Source organism: Hemibagrus wyckioides, linkage group LG10, assembly GCF_019097595.1.
Source record: "Hemibagrus wyckioides isolate EC202008001 linkage group LG10, SWU_Hwy_1.0, whole genome shotgun sequence".
Classification (NCBI taxonomy): domain Eukaryota; kingdom Metazoa; phylum Chordata; class Actinopteri; order Siluriformes; family Bagridae; genus Hemibagrus; species Hemibagrus wyckioides.
In genome coordinates this window covers 21,807,076-21,822,952 of record NC_080719.1, presented here as the reverse complement: position 1 = coordinate 21,822,952, position 15,877 = coordinate 21,807,076, and the positions used below count along the sequence as shown (strand labels likewise).

Genomic DNA, 15,877 nt, shown 5'->3' with positions numbered 1-15,877 from the left:
ATCATAGGATTCATAAATTCATTTTTTGGTCTGGACCATTTGAGTGTAATGTGTTTAGCTAAAATAAGTTTGACATCCTGGTTTAGCCTGTTTTGTCTGTTGCCTGACCCCAGCTTTTCTAAAACTATGTAGTACTCTATAGTAAATGAGAACAGCACCGACCTGAATGAGTATCAAGGTATCATCCCACCTTACAAAGCCTATTTTAGCATGTGAGGGCATGGTTCAGTTTAGTCTCTAGCAGGAGAGTGGCATATAGAGATGAGGTTATTAACATGGCTCATCTGACACCTATTTTACCTTTTAGAATAACAAGCTGTTTGTTTATTGTTATTTTTCCCCTCCCTTCCTTTCTTAGCAGCGTGTATGAATTACACCTGAAAGCACCCCTAGAAATGTTACTTTATGTGAATCAATTTACGTAATGCATGTAAAATTGTTTCAGGAACCATAAAAACCCATCAAAGAGACCAATAAAAATGATAAACATTTAATAAATAATTCTCTTTAGTTCCCAAGAAGGGTAAACATATGCAAGGCTTTGTCTCTTTGTGTCTATATCAGAACACCTGTAGACCTACACTACCAGTCAAAAGTTTGGACACATCTTCTAATTCCATGGTCTTTCCTGATGTTTATTTCTTTCTACATTGTAAAACAATGCTGAAGGCGCCCGAAATACACAATAATGTCCTTTGAACAGTTGATATTGAGATATGTCTGCTACTGATGCTCTGTAAAGCCTTCATAACGGCTCTAATCTGAGGTGCTGTTAATTGGTGATTTCTGAGGCTGGTAACTCTAAATGAACTTCTCCTCTGCAGCAGAGGTAAATTGTGGTCTTGCTTTACTGGGATGGTCTTCATGTGAGCCAGTTTCATCATGGTCCTTGATGGGTTTTGCAAATGCACTTGACAATACTGTTCTTGCAAGAACTATTCCAGAACATCTGACTTTCGTGTCATAAAATAACAACATTACATATGGATTACTTAAGTCCATGTGTGTTATTTCATAGTTTTGAAATCTCCAGTATTGTTCTAGAATGTAGAAAATAAATCCCTAAACAAAAAACATCAAATTAAAAGGTGTGTCCAAACTTTTGACTGGTAGTGTACACATCCATTCAATTATCCAATCAGACAATCGTAGCAACAGAACAATGTTTAAAATCATGCCGTTACAGGTCAAGAACTGCTGTTAAAGTTCGCATCAAACATCACTATGATGGTAAATTTGACCATATGATTTGTCTGATTGTTTAATTGCCTGAAGGAATGGAGGTACAACTGGAACATCTATATGTGTGTGTGTGTGTGTGTGTGTGTGTGTGCACGCATGACAAATCTACCACTATAGTCTCCTGTTGTAAGTTTTCTTGTTTAATACAGAAATAAAAGGTTTGGAGAGAAATTGTTGCATTGTGAATTTTCTTGGCACCTGAAAAGGGGGATCTCACCTGTTATACTTTTTGTGCATGCTATATGTTGCACATAATATTTACCTCTCATATCCCTTTTAAAATAGCTAAACAGATTTACAATACATAACATCTATCAAATTTTAAAAATAGTTTTAAATGACTTTACATAATGACAGAACCTGTGCTCTTTCCTATATTAGTGTACTGATTGATTCACACATGCCTTAAAATATTTTGTTGCACTGAGTCATGCGTGTGGTCATCACCGAAGCCTTTCCCACTCCAGCTTCCTGTGACGAAATTTGCTACTCTTCTCCTTTGCTATGTTGATGCAAGCATTGTGCTTGTTGCTCTGCAAGTGGTTCCAGTACTTGATGAGTTCAGTGGGCTGAAACTGATGGGAGGTGATAAGGTGACTGTATTTACAGCTTGAGTAGGAAACTCTCCAGTGGTTGAAGAGAAACTCATTTGGCGGAGGCACAGGATCAATACGGAGCTTTGCTAAGCAGATTCCAACATAGACATCCTCAAGATGCAAACGACGTATACTTAATGATGCCTGGTAGATCTTGCCTGCCATGTCTCCAGAAAACACATAGCCTGTGCCGGAACAGAAGATGGGGTACCTCTCGCTGGAATAGAGCTCTGGAGGCATGTACCACTTGCTGTCTTTGTTGCGATTTGGTGCATAACCTCGCATTAGGTAGCCAGTAAAGTAATTGTGCTGAGGTGGTAGTTCTGGCTTCAGCAGCTTTTTGATTAAATACTCTGTATTGACAAACATGTCGCTATCAGTCTTCATGACATAGCAGGCATGAGGACAATACTCGGCAACCCAGTTCATGCCCATCAGTGTTTTGATGGTAAGATTATAATAGGTGTCCATGAAGTCCTGCTGTATGATATCATGGTGCTGTAAGCTTTCTTCCACAATGGCACTCTGAGGGTGGCCATCAGGACTGGTCTTCACGCCCATGAGAAAGAGACGCACAAAGCTCATGCCCATGAACAAGCTCTCGTTTCCCCATGTTTGCCTGATAGCATTCCTGGCCTCCAAATGCCCTGGCTCTACTGCAATGAGCAGAATAAGAAAAGGGTTGTTGTCTTGACATTTGTAGGGCTCATTTAGTAAATATTGGTATGGATTAGGTGCCAACTGCTCTCCCACACCCATTTCTCTGTGCAATGTATTGTCATTTGTTTTGTTAGTGCTGAGAGATGCTTCCATTCCTGAGATGCTTTGAACTGCAACCTCTGACTGATGAGAACTGAAGTTCATAGGTGGCTTGGAAGGAACAAAAAGTGACTCTCTCCAGAGGCTATGCAGTGAGCTTTGGTTGCTCTCAGCATGTTCCTTTATTGGATGCAAGCCATGCATTGTGTAGGCCACAGAGTCTTCTCGTAGTCCTTGTTGACTGGGTAGCCAGTCCTTGAAGCTACAGCTGAGAAAGATAGTGAAAATTAAGGCCAGCAAAAGCAGGCCCATCATATGCATGCGAAAGTGTGACCGTTTGATATTCCATGTCATCTTAATCGGACAGCAGTGTCGCCGTCGCCACTGCATGTTACATATATGTGCTGCTCGTGAAAGTGTGGTTGTGCAATTTAGAGAGGTCAAACGTGTAATGATAAGCCTGAGGGTTATCTGATGGTAGCACATAGGCAATTTGGTATGTTTGGACCCCAGACAGTGCTAGAGAAAGGATGACATGTTGCCAATGAGGATTTCTGGGGATCAGATCTTTTCAGTAACAGCAAAGCTTCATCAGACTTCAGAAGAAATTTGCTTCCTCAGGCAGCTGCTTGTGCTTTCTAAAAAGAAAAGGAAAGAACCACAAAATTAATAAATGTGAGCTAATATGAATTAAGCACTCACATTTCATATCAGACTGTAATGTCTTAGGGCTTTAACAGTTTATATTTTATTTAGATCTATCTTTAGGCTTATTTCATTTAAGCCTTTGGTACATATTGGGTATGGAATAATATTCAAAATGGCCCTATATGTCAGGGGTTTTCAGAATCAAAGACAGTAGGCCTCCTTTTTGACACAACATACATTTGTTAGCCGACTTTTATCAACTGTGTTAACATTAAAAATTAAAACACAACAATGTTATTATTCATATAAAAGTCAAACTTTTTTTCATTGCTGTCGCTCTCAAGGGCTGTAAGGTATTTTAGTCACGTGTTGTGAAAGAGGCACTGTGCAGACCGATAGGTGTATGACATTAAAGTATCGGGAGAGCAGTTCTAGAGCATATTCGACCGCACACTCTCGTGATATTTTGGCGTATATGTGTGTGTGTTTGTGTGTGTGTGTGTGTGTGTGTGTGTGCGAGAGATTCGTGGCTAGATTAGAATGATTTTAATCTAACCACGAATGATTTATCCTGAATTTTGCCACCGGAGCCCTAGCGACGCCCCTGCATATCACTAATCTGTTTTACACAGTAAAAAACCAGGCCTTTATTAACCATTTTTACCCCATTCACCTTTTCATAGTAGACATTTGTGGATGATGGGAAAATTGTGGACAATCCAAAATAAAAGCTATAACTTTCCGATTATTATGCAGATTGCTTTTAGTTCGACACCTACTACATAACATAACAAGATAGAATTTAATTTTAATGCAAAGTGCTCAGAAATACTGGCCAAACTTTTCTGCTTTTAATTTTTTTGGTAACCATCAAAAACTATAGATTAAATGATTAAATGCTCAAATGCTCAATACCATTTTAATACTATTAGCCTTTGTGGTTTTGCCAAAAAAATCACTTTCTTATTTGACATTGTGTGGTCCCTGTTCTTGACTCTGACCTTGCCTAGTCTATGTGGATTCTGTGCTAACCTGAATGACCTGTGCCTGTTTGACTCTGCGCTTTGTCTGACATTATTGGATTGTCCTCTAGTTTCACTTCACTTCTATTATGGAACCCATACAGCTAGGATGTGTCTGGGTCAATGAGACAGAGAGAGGGAAATACCGCCATGAAGGTCTCTGATTCTACTGTCACCATGTTTGCCATTGCCTGCTTTGCACCCAAACCAACACCTCCAAGAGCAGGAGCCCTGGCACTTATAATGGGTCCTTTCCAGGACCTTTTTCACAAAGAATTCTCCATGGTAGTTGTGATACAACACTCAGACATGTCATATTTCTTTCAGCGCTGATCGAATCTGAAGCAGTGGGGTGTTTTGTGGATGAAGAGGCTGTGCAGTGCTAAGAAATCCTGACAAACCCCCTCCTGCCACAGAGAAGCATTCATTCCTAAAATTCACCTTGTGACTATCTTCTCCTGTAAGCTAACACCAAAAGAATAGAAATACGATTCTGCAGCTGCTGGCAGTCAAGCTCACCCTTAAAGAATGATTAATGACTGACACTGGTTAAAGGGAGCAGCCCTTTCTTTAAGAAAGAATGTCTAACACCAACACAATGGCCTGGACATGATCTTTAATTTTAAAATCTAAACATTTAATTTTTAAAGAGAACATGAGCAAAGGTATATTTATGAAGCATTTAATTAATGGATTAATGTATTTACAATTACTTAACAGATTGCACCCAAGTGCAGGACAAAAATTATTTGGACACAAATTACCAGCAGGGCCGGATTAAGAACACATTGGGCCCTGGGGCTATAGCAAACCCAAGTGCCCACCTTCATTTTATTGCCACACCACAGTGTCTCCTACAACAAGAATTTTTTTTTATTATTATTATTATATTTAAATTTCTAATAATTTATTTTATCTGATTTTCTACTATTTTAATTTAATTTATATTTATATTTAATTATTATATTATTTTTTCTAATTTTCTATTATTTTCATTTAATTGTATATTTGATCATTTTATTTAATTTCTATTTTATATAAGCACAAGTTCGCATACTAAATATTCCAGGTTATTAAAGACATTAATAACATAAATGCATTTAACTGAAGATATGAACTCCAAACAAACAGGTTGCCAAAATTAGCAAAAACATTTGAAATCATACTTCCTTAATTAGTATTTTACAATAAATACTTTAAATAGGGTCTTACCATTAGAAGCTATTTTTTTGAACTTTAGCTGAGCAGAAATCCTTAATGATATTGTTAAAATCCATGCTTCTAACCATGTTGCATTCCAGGGACATCCGTGTTAAATGGCTCAGTCTTTCTTGCGCCATTGATGACCGCAAACGAGACTTAATAAAAGATCATTTTGAGAAGGAGCGCTCTCCTGACACATTTGTTATGTCCTCTGATTTAAGAGCAGGCGGTGGCAGTGGCGCCAATATTTCATTGTGCACTGTACTACTGTCGTTTTTATCTAAAGGGGCAAAGTAAACATTCATAAAAACCCTTGCTTTGGAACATGTTATAAGAAAAATAACTTACTGCTGCTGCTCACCTTCAACGTGTAAAGCACATGGATTTGCGACAGTGGGTGATGCTGAATGTGTATTTATGCTGCACTCTGGTTTTTCCAAAGGCACAGATGTTTTGTCCGAAAGTGAACCGAAGTAGTTTGTTAGTTTGGGAATTTTTGCTTTGAGATTAGCCTCCTGTGTCTCCTTTTCAACTTTATTTCTCCTTTTTTGCGCACCACTATCACTTTTTTTTAACATTTTGAACACCAACGAGTAGATTATTTCAGATTCTCACCATGCAAAAGTGTAACGCGAAGGGACGTTTCCCGATGTCATGGCGCAAACTGATATGAATTGTCAATCAATTTCCTCCAGCCAATCACGTGCCCCCTCTTTCCGCGGGCCCTGGGGCTTCAGCCCCACCTAGACCTTATGTTAATCCGGCCCTGATTACCAGGAGTCAGATTCATGATCAGTGAGCATGTTACTAGTACACCACAAAAAGGACTGCAATCAAAAGGGGAGCTAACCTTAAAAGTTATGTGGCCAGATCCCAATATACAGCAAACTAAATTAAAATCAAAAGAGCTCATGAAAATGAAAGAAGGAAGTGAAAGCACAAACTTAACTAGGTTAGTTACATCTGCTGAATGTATAGGCTGAGTTGTTGTGGTCTAACCAGACCAGGAAATGGTGTTCTGCTCCCTCTAGCCAGTGCCAACTGCAACTGTGTTTCTGGTCCCCAGTATCATAAATACACTTCACATACGAGAGGCTTCAACCTCTGTTTAGAGCATTTAGGATGTGGCCATGGTGCTAAAATTCCGGATAAAATGGCAGAAGAAATTAGGAAAGCCCACAAATGAATTGCACTAGTCCATGAGTTTCTTGATCTTGATTTCTTTTTATAATAAACTTATTACTCTAGAAGTACTTATTTTCATGGGAGGAGGCACCAACACACCACATTGCAACATGCCTGGACTAAATTTTGAGCCGATTGTACAATTCACATAAGAGGTTATTGGTTTTGTGTTGGTTTCATTTTTGGGAAAATTTTCTCTCAGAACACATCAGATTCTAAGACCTTGCGAACCGTATTTAAGACATTTTAAGGCCTAAAAGTCGGATTATTGGACTTAGATTACAGATCCATGGAAACCCTGTATTAGTCAAACCAAATAAATAAAAACAAACAGAACACACACAAACAGAGCTCACTTCCACTTGTGTCACTTTGGTTGGTGTAGATAAATCTCTGTATGTGTCCACTTTCTCTGACTCAGAATCCTTGAAGTATTTTTCAGTTTCAGCATCTTTCAACTTAACAGATCTCTTTTATTCCAGACTCTGAAACACAAAAGCAAAGATATAACATGGCATGCTATCTGTTTATATACTGTGATCTGCAGTTATCTGTATCTGCAGATAAAGTTTTTTTAATTATTTGCCCCTGCATCACATCCGGAAGAACTAATGTGCAAAATAAAAGTAAGACCAGTGAGACAAAAGGCCAGTTTGATGCAACTTATAAATATCAACCGCATGGGGAAATTTCTGAGTGAGCATATTTACATGTTGTAGTCTCTACATGTCAAATGACTGTAGAAAATGTTTACAAACACTACCAGGTAATGAAATTCCCATTAAATGCACTAACACAATGTGCACAATATTGTACAGGGTGAACACCTTTTTGAGACGATTTTCACCATTGTGTTTAAAGATTTATCAGTGGTTTCCTCCACAGGTAATTGTGTGGTGGTTGCTTACAATCACAGATGGCTGTGAAATTTTACAATTTATTGCCCCCTTGTTATAGTACCTGTAGTGTTTCAGTCAGTATTTAAACATTCAGTGATCAGTTATTTAGATCAGCACCTTTCTATGTTACCACAAATGTACAGTTTGCAAGAATAATCAAAAGGTAAAAAACAGCCTATCATAATCCGCTTGTCATTATCAACTATTTTAGTTGAACTTAACAGGGTAGGTTAACACGCTCAGAGGAATGCATGTGCTCACAGATGCCCATGACTCTCTACTGTTGCTCTCATTGACAAAGTAGAGAGAATATGCAAACCTTCCCACTGTGAGAACACCGGTGACATCCAGCTATTAATGGCTCTGGCATTGTTAGGAAATTTCATTCTTTTTCTTCTAATTTAAGTTTTTAATGCAGAAAGATAACGGAAGTAAAGATAACTGAAGCAAATAACTTCCAACCTCCAAAGCTGGGAAATGTGAAGATAGAATTTCACTGTGCTGTAATGTATATGTGACAAAATAAAGGCTTCTCGTCATAAAGGCAACAATTCACCTCCTAGTAAACTTTAATATCTCATACCATTCTGATATAAATCTGTCTGGGCCTGGGAATTTATTTATACAGTTTCCTTTTGTAGCTTTCAAAATCTTTCTGACTGAAATGTGTTATGTTTTTCTTGCCTACATTTCTTTAGTGTTGAAGTAATAGTTATATAATTTTACCCTTGAGGACCACATGCATCCCACTATATTTTATCGTTCTGCTCTATATATTATTTGATATCTGTGATAAGATGCTGTATAACCTCTAAATTAATCAGGATGTCACAGTTTAATCTCCATAGAGTTTTTTTTGTTTGTTCTCCAAATTTAATGAAAGTGATATCAATGCATGGTCAGATATTGGTTAATCCTGTATCGCAGTTTTCAATTCTATATTTATCTCTTTCAAATGCAAAACAAATAATCTTGAATATGTGGATGTGAACAATATTTATATTCTCTTTGTCCTGTATGAAAATATCTCTATTTAAAAAGGTAATTTTATTAGAAATTTAAACACATCTAAATGAAGACAAAAAACATTCTTGAATCTCATCCTATTGAGTTATATTTTGTTAGATTAAGGCACATCTGTAGAAATAGAATCCTGTAGAAGTTGAATCTTCATCTGTTTGTGAACATCTGAATGCAAGGAATTTTTCTTTGCAGGATAGATACATTGGAGCAAAAGGAGACTTTGGCTCCAAGTCCAGATGCTGAATCTGTTCCATCAGTGAGGGGGTGACATGTTTACCGTTGTCTTTTTCATTTTGGTCACTCCCTCTTCAGTGTAGTTGCAGAGGTGAATAGTAACAAAGTACATTTACTTGAGTACTGTACTTAAGTACACTTTTTGAGTATCTGTACATTACTTGAGTATTATTTTTTCTGGAAACTTGTTAGTTTAACTACATTTGAAAGACATTTGAAAATATTGTACTTTTTATTCCTCTACATTTCTACATTTTTAGAAAGTAGTTACGTTAATCAGAGGATTAATTACTCTCTTAATTACATTCTTATAGCATCATGTGTCATGAAGTTCAGTGGTTTTCTGTCATTTTTTGAAAGCTGATTAATTGGTGACAAAATAGATGAAGACAGTTCATTGGCGCAGTGCCCGCATCCATGGCCATACTTAGACCGTATGTTCCAGTTTTTAGAAAAGAGTAAAGATTATTTTCGTTTTAAATGTTTGCTTTGTTTACTGAAACCACATCGCAGCCTACAAAAACTCTCCATCCAACCTATGGAAGCATATTGAGGTATGTATACTTTTAATTTCTGGTAAAAGCTTGAAATGGATATTGCCTGTGCCATGAAATATGTATGGTAAAGCAAATGTTTTTTTATGTATTTGTTTGCCTAGTTGTCATAGCTTTACATATACACCACCAACGCATTGGTAATGATAGTTAACATGCAAAAACGTATGCTGCGTCCAAATTCTCATACTATCTGTCCTAAATAGTATTCGAAAATAGAATTAGTATGCTCCAAACTGTCATATGCTGAAAAGAGAATTCCAAAAATTCCCAGATGGTCTACTACATCAAGTAGAAATTCGAAGTGCAGAACGATGCACACTCGGGGGTTGAATCAAGATGGCTACCGGAGCAGACGTATGTTGAATCATTCTGCTCTTCGAAAACATATTGTTATAGGTTAAATCTTGAAACAATCTTTTAATACTGAGAAACTTTTATCTCACTCTGTAAGAAGTGCTAAAGATAAACTAGTGATCTAGCCGTAACTGCCTGGCTAATAACAAGACAACTAACGTTTGTGAAAAAAACAAAATGAAAGAAACTGATATTAGATCATGACTACTCCTCTGCTGCCACAGACTCACCTCCAACTGACTCGTCTTCAGGAGACCTAACAATAATTCTCCCTCCTGCTTCTGACACTCCACTGAACAGCCCAATGTCCAAGAGAAGCATTGAAGAAGGGCAGACTCACTCGAGAAAATGATAATTACCAAGTGAGGATCTTAAAACATCCCTATATCACCTGTACATCGAGATTCAGGATCTTAAAAATGATAAAACCAAGCTTGCCCAGAAGTTTGTGCAGCAAAAAAAATCAATTGTCAATCTGGAGGAACGAGTTACATTGCTGAATGTTACAAAAGGCACTGGTGCCTACATCTCTACGGCCTCTCTGAACAACCAGATGAAGATGTGAAAGCGAAAGTGGCTGAAATTTGCAACACTGTTTCTCTCGAATCTTGCCAGAGAGGATTTGATGTCATTGACATTGCTCACAGGCTTGGTAAACCTCAGCCAGGCAGGATTCAAACATGCCAATGATGGCTCGAATGTTTGCTTTACGATCTATGCGAGATGCTGTATGAAAGAATGCAAAAAACAACGAGTTCCTGAAACAACACAAACTTCATTTTGTGGAGGATCTGACTAAAGAAGAAAAGGACAAACGATTGCTTCTATGGCCACATGTGAAGAAAGCGTGTGAAGATGACAAAAAAGCCTATTATGTCGGATCCAAGGCATTCGTTGAAGGTATAGAGATCAAACTTAATGCGGAAGGCCAAAGGATAAATTAAACATGACGATTGAACGGATCTGCAGACCGCTTAGAGACATGCTGTAACATCCCAACATGAACGCAAACCCTCTCTGGAATACTAATTACTCACGTGACTCACTGATTGTTTTCCCACGGACATAAATACCCCACGCACGCATTGTTTTACGCGAAGTATCGTCCTCACGTGACCTACTGAGCGTTATTCTGTGTTTAGATTAAATTTGTGTATGATCCTTGCCTGTTTTCCACGACCGATTCCTGCCTTGTCTATGATATTGATTTCCGTGTATGACCCTGCCTGTTTCTCTGACTACGCGCCTCGTTTTGTGCTTTCAGTTTTGTTTTCCAAGTGTTTTTTCCGGTTTTGACTCGCGTTTGTTTTTGACTTCGAATTTGCCTGTGTTCGTTAATAAAGATCCGCTCATGGATTTGACTCCTGCAGCCTCCGGCTCATCCTTACAGGATACTTCGCCAATGGAGAATCCATCGGATTTACAAGGCACTATCGTCCACCAAGGACATCAACATCAGGTCGCGGAGCTACAGGCCGCCAACGCGCAGCTGCAACAACAACAGCCTCAAGCCCAGGTATCTATCGCTGCGCCTCCTGTTTCTCAGCCACCTGCTCCTGCTGCACGTAGCTTAACTCCACAAATGGCACTGCCGGAAAAATTTGATGGATCAGCTGATCGTTGCCGGGGATTCCTTCGCCAGTGTGCTAATTACTTTGCGCATCAGCCAGAACTGTATAGCAGTGATACAACCACGTGCGCATTCATGCTGTCTCTACTCACGGGCAGAGCTCTGGACTGGGCATTGGCAGTATGGGACACAGATCCACAGGTTAAGACTTCTGCTTATTACTTCGCTGGGCAGATCCGTGAGGTTTTTGAGTATCCAGCTGGGGGTAAAGACATTTCTGTGCAGCTGATGGAATTATGCCAAGGTTCGGATAGCACCGCTGATTACGCCATAAAATTCCGTACCCTTGCAGCTCAATCTGGGTGGAATGATACAGCTCTCCTGGCCGTTTTCCGAGGCGGTTTGAATTCCAATTCATCGGAATGGCGATCCGGCTCGACAACCTGCGACGCCAGCACCGTGTCACTGCTTCCTCTCGTCTTCCACCACGTCGCTACCAGGATGTCCCAGAAGCTCCAGAGGATACTCCTGAGCCCATGCAACTGGGAAGAGCTAAAGTGTCAGAGAAAGAACGCCAGCGCCATACCGACATGCGCTTATGCTATTACTGTGGTCAAGCAGGTCACCAAGTGTCACGCTGCCCTGAGAAACCAACCCCTTCTCAGGTGGGAAAGATTAAAAATTCTGCTAAGGTATCTTTATCATCCATACTGCACTATGCTGATCATATGTTTCCTGTCTCAGCACTACTAGACTCTGGGGCGGCCATCAACATCATCGATAGTGGCCTCGTAGAGAAACTACACCTTCCCACTACACCATGCATCCCTCCTCTACGAGTGACGGCCATCAACAACCAACCTATCGGATAAGGATTCCTTTATCATCAGACTCAACCCCTTGACCTCCAAATCGGGCTTTTTCATCATGAGAGGACCACGTTCTTCGTCATCTCCTCGCCTGCTAACCCCATCGTTTTGGGCCTGCCCTGGCTACAACAGCATGAGCCTCGCATTTCCTGGAGAGATGGGGAACTGACACACTGGTCTCTTCAATGCCAGCGCCATTGTTTCTCTTCCACCTCACCACGTCCGTGCTTTACCACAACTGTAGAAAGCCCCGAACCCAATCATGCAGTCAGAATACCCAAGGAATATGAGGACCTGCGTGAGGTGTTCAGTAAGGAGAGGGCCTCTCATCTTCCACCACATCACCCTTGGGATTGTGCCATAGAACTGCTACCCAACACCATGCCACCCAAAAGCCGGGTCTACCCTCTATCACTGCCAGAGACTCAAGCCATGGAGGATTATATTGAGGAAGCACTAGCCTCTGGGTTCATTCACCCCTCTACATCACCTGCTGCTGCCGGTTTCTTTTTTGTGGAGAAGAAGGATGGAGGTCTTCACCCATGTATTGACTACAGAGGCTTGAATAACATCACCATCCGTTACCCATATCCTATCCCTCTGGTACCCGCAGCTCTAGAACAACTTCGAGGGGCCACGATTTTCACCAAGTTGGACTTACGGAGCGCTTATAACCTTGTGCGAATCAGGGAGGGGGACGAATGGAAGACAGCCTTCCACACGACCCGGGGACACTATGAGTATCTCGTCATGCCCTATGGTCTCATGAATGCCCCCGCCATGTTCCAGTCTTTAGTTAATGAGATTCTCAGGGACATGTTAAACAAATTCATCATTGCATATATCGATGATATTTCGATTTACTCCTCCTCTCTCGAAGACCACACCTGCCATGTATGCCTCGTTCTGTCCCGCCTCCTACATCATCACCTCTATGTTAAATTAGAAAAATGAGTTTCACTGTACCACCATCACCTTCCTAGGTTATGTGCTCTCACCAGGGAAGGTGGAGATTGATCAAGCCAAGGTCCAAGCTGTCTCCAAATGGCCCAAACCCATCACAGTTTAGGATTTACAGCGCTTCCTGGGATTTGCTAACTTCTATAGACGCTTTATCAGGAACTATAGCATGATTGCCAGTCCTCTAACCTCTCTTCTTAAAGGGAAGCCTAAGAGACTGTCATGGACAGACCGAGCATGTGACGCATTTCAAAAACTCAAAAACAGTTTCACCACAGCCCCGATCCTACGTCATCCTGATCCAGATAACCCCTTTGTTGTGGAAGTCGACGCGTCCAGCTCGGGGCAGCTGTCCAGCTTTCATTGGGGCAGTCCTGTCACAACGCCAGCCAGATTCCGGGAAACTCCACCCATGTGTGTACTTCTCCAGGAAACTAACTCCAGCCGAGGCAAATTATGATTTGGGCAACTGTGAACTCCTCTCTATTAAAACTGCCCTGGAAGAGTGGCGCCACTGGCTGGAGGGAGCATGACACCCCTTTCTGGTTCTCACAGACCACCATAACCTTGAACATCTACGGGTTTCCAAGCGTCTCATCCCCTGTCTGGCATGCTGGGCACTCTTCTTCATTCGCTTCCACTTCTCTGTCACATACCATCCAGGCTCCAAGAACGGCAAAGCTGACGTGCTCTCCGGTCAAATGGAAATGAAAAACTCGCAGTCTCAGTCTGAACCCATCCTGCCATCCTCTGTTATCCTGGCTCCCATACAATGGAACCTTATGGAGGAAATCAGGAGAGCTCATGTGGAGGAAGCTCCACCCACAACCAATGTGCCCACCACTCTTTGTCATAGAGTTCTACAGTGGGTGCACAAGGCGCCCAGTAGTGGCCATCCGGGTATTCGCCGCACCACGGAACTCACCCAGCGCTGTTTCTGGTGGCCCTCTCTCAGCTCCGACGTAGTGGATTATGTGAGATCTTGCTCTACCTATGCCCAGTCACGCACCAGCCGCCAGCTTCCCGAAGGTCTGCTTGAGCCACTGCCCATCCCACACTGTCCCTGGTTGCACATCGCAATAGACTTCTTGATGGATCTCCCAGCCTCGGACGGGTTCACAGCAATCCTAGTTGTCATTGACCGGTTTTCTAAAGCCTGCAAACTGATACCGCTCAAAGGATTACCCACAGCCATGGAAACGGCGACCATGCTCTTTCACCAGGTCTTCCGCCACTACAGACTCTCAGAGGACATTGTGTCAGACAAGGGCTCTCAGTTCACCTCACACGTTTGGCAGGCCTTCTGTTCTCAACTGGGCATTAACGTGAGCTTGAGTTCTGGGTACCACCCACAGTCTAATGGCCAAGTAGAAAGACTCAACCAAGAAATTGGGAGGTTTCTCCACTCCTATTGTAGCCGCCAACAACACCGCTGGAGCGAGTTCCTCCCCTGGGCTGAATATTCCCAAAACTCCCTCACCTACTTGTCCACAGGGCTCATGCCATTCCAATGTGTCAACCGCCATTGTTTCCCTGGTCTGGAGAGCCCTCCTCTGTCCCCGCCGTAGATGACTAGTCCAGACGCAGCCAAGAGGTATGGGCAGAGCTCATGTCCGTTTACAGAGGGCTATTAGACGGCAGAAAGATATGGCAGATTGCCACCACCATCCACACCCCACTTACAGGGTGGGGCAGCAGGTCTGGTTGTCTGCTCACAACCTGAAGCTACAACTCCCTTGTCATAAGCTGAGCCCACATTTTATCGGCCCATTCACCATCATCTGCCAGGTCAACCCAGTCTCCTACCATCTGCAGCTGCCACCCACATACCGTATCTCTCCCACCTTTCATGTCTCTCTTCTTAAGCCTGCCTATGATCCCCCATCTAACACCCCCGCTGGACATTGACAGGGCCCCAGCCTATCGAGTACGTACCCTCCTGAACTCTCATCGCATCCGCAACAGCCTACAGTATCTGGTCAATTGGGAGGGCTATGGTCCTGAGGAACGCTCCTGGGTGGACTCTGCTGACATTCTCGACCTCTCCTTAATGGAGGAATTCCACTCGGCTCACCCAGATCGTCCCACCCCCCACCCTCGGGGTAAACCACGCCGTAGAATGCCGGGAGGTGTTCGTAGAGGGGGGGCTATGTAACATCCCAACACGAACGCGAACCCTCTCCGGAATACTAATTACTCACGTGACTCACTGATTGTTTTCCCACGGACATAAATACTCCACGCACGCATTGTTCTATGCGAAGTATCGTCCTCACGTGACCTACTGAGCGTTATTCTGTGTTTAGACTGAATTTGTGTATGATCCTTGCCTGTTTTCCACGACCAATTCCTGCCTTGTCTATGATATTGATTTCCGTGTATGACCATGTATGTGCTTTCAGTTTTGTTTTCTCGTCCAAGTGTTTTTTCTGGTTTTGTCTCGCGTTTGTTTTTGACTTTGATTTTGCCTGTGTTCGTTAAAAAAGATCCGCTTATGGATTCGACTCCTGCAGCCTCCGGCTCATCCTTACACATGCTTACATTATAGGCCTATAATTTTGTTTCATTTTGTTCAAATTTGACTCAACAAAACTTATTTGTTGATGCTGTTGTTCATAACTTATGTTTGCAATATGTAGCCTATCTTAATATTGACCTCATATTGTAGGCTAGATATAATTTATAATGTTATAATCTTAAGTCTGTTCTTCTGCTTGATGCTTCTGCTTTTTCCCTGTTTTAACCTCATATTAGAG

The 15,877-nt window shown here is 41.6% G+C and overlaps 1 protein-coding gene across 2 annotated transcripts in view; it reads right to left on the bottom strand.

Moving 5' to 3' along the window:
- Nucleotides 1-1,685: 1,685 nt before the first annotated feature.
- Nucleotides 1,686-15,877, bottom strand: part of b3galt2 (UDP-Gal:betaGlcNAc beta 1,3-galactosyltransferase, polypeptide 2) — a 29,374-nt gene continuing 15,182 nt past the window's right edge. The window contains exons 2-3 of one of the 2 annotated variants that reach the window (XM_058400681.1): nucleotides 7,012-7,140; nucleotides 1,686-3,235 (exon numbers count right to left, since the gene is read on the bottom strand). In XM_058400681.1, coding sequence (XP_058256664.1) covers nucleotides 1,686-3,083 — 1,398 coding nt within the window. In that variant the 5' untranslated portion in view covers nucleotides 3,084-3,235; nucleotides 7,012-7,140. The remainder of the gene's footprint in view (nucleotides 3,236-7,011; nucleotides 7,141-15,877) is intronic. The other variant, XM_058400682.1, reaches the window with a different exon arrangement.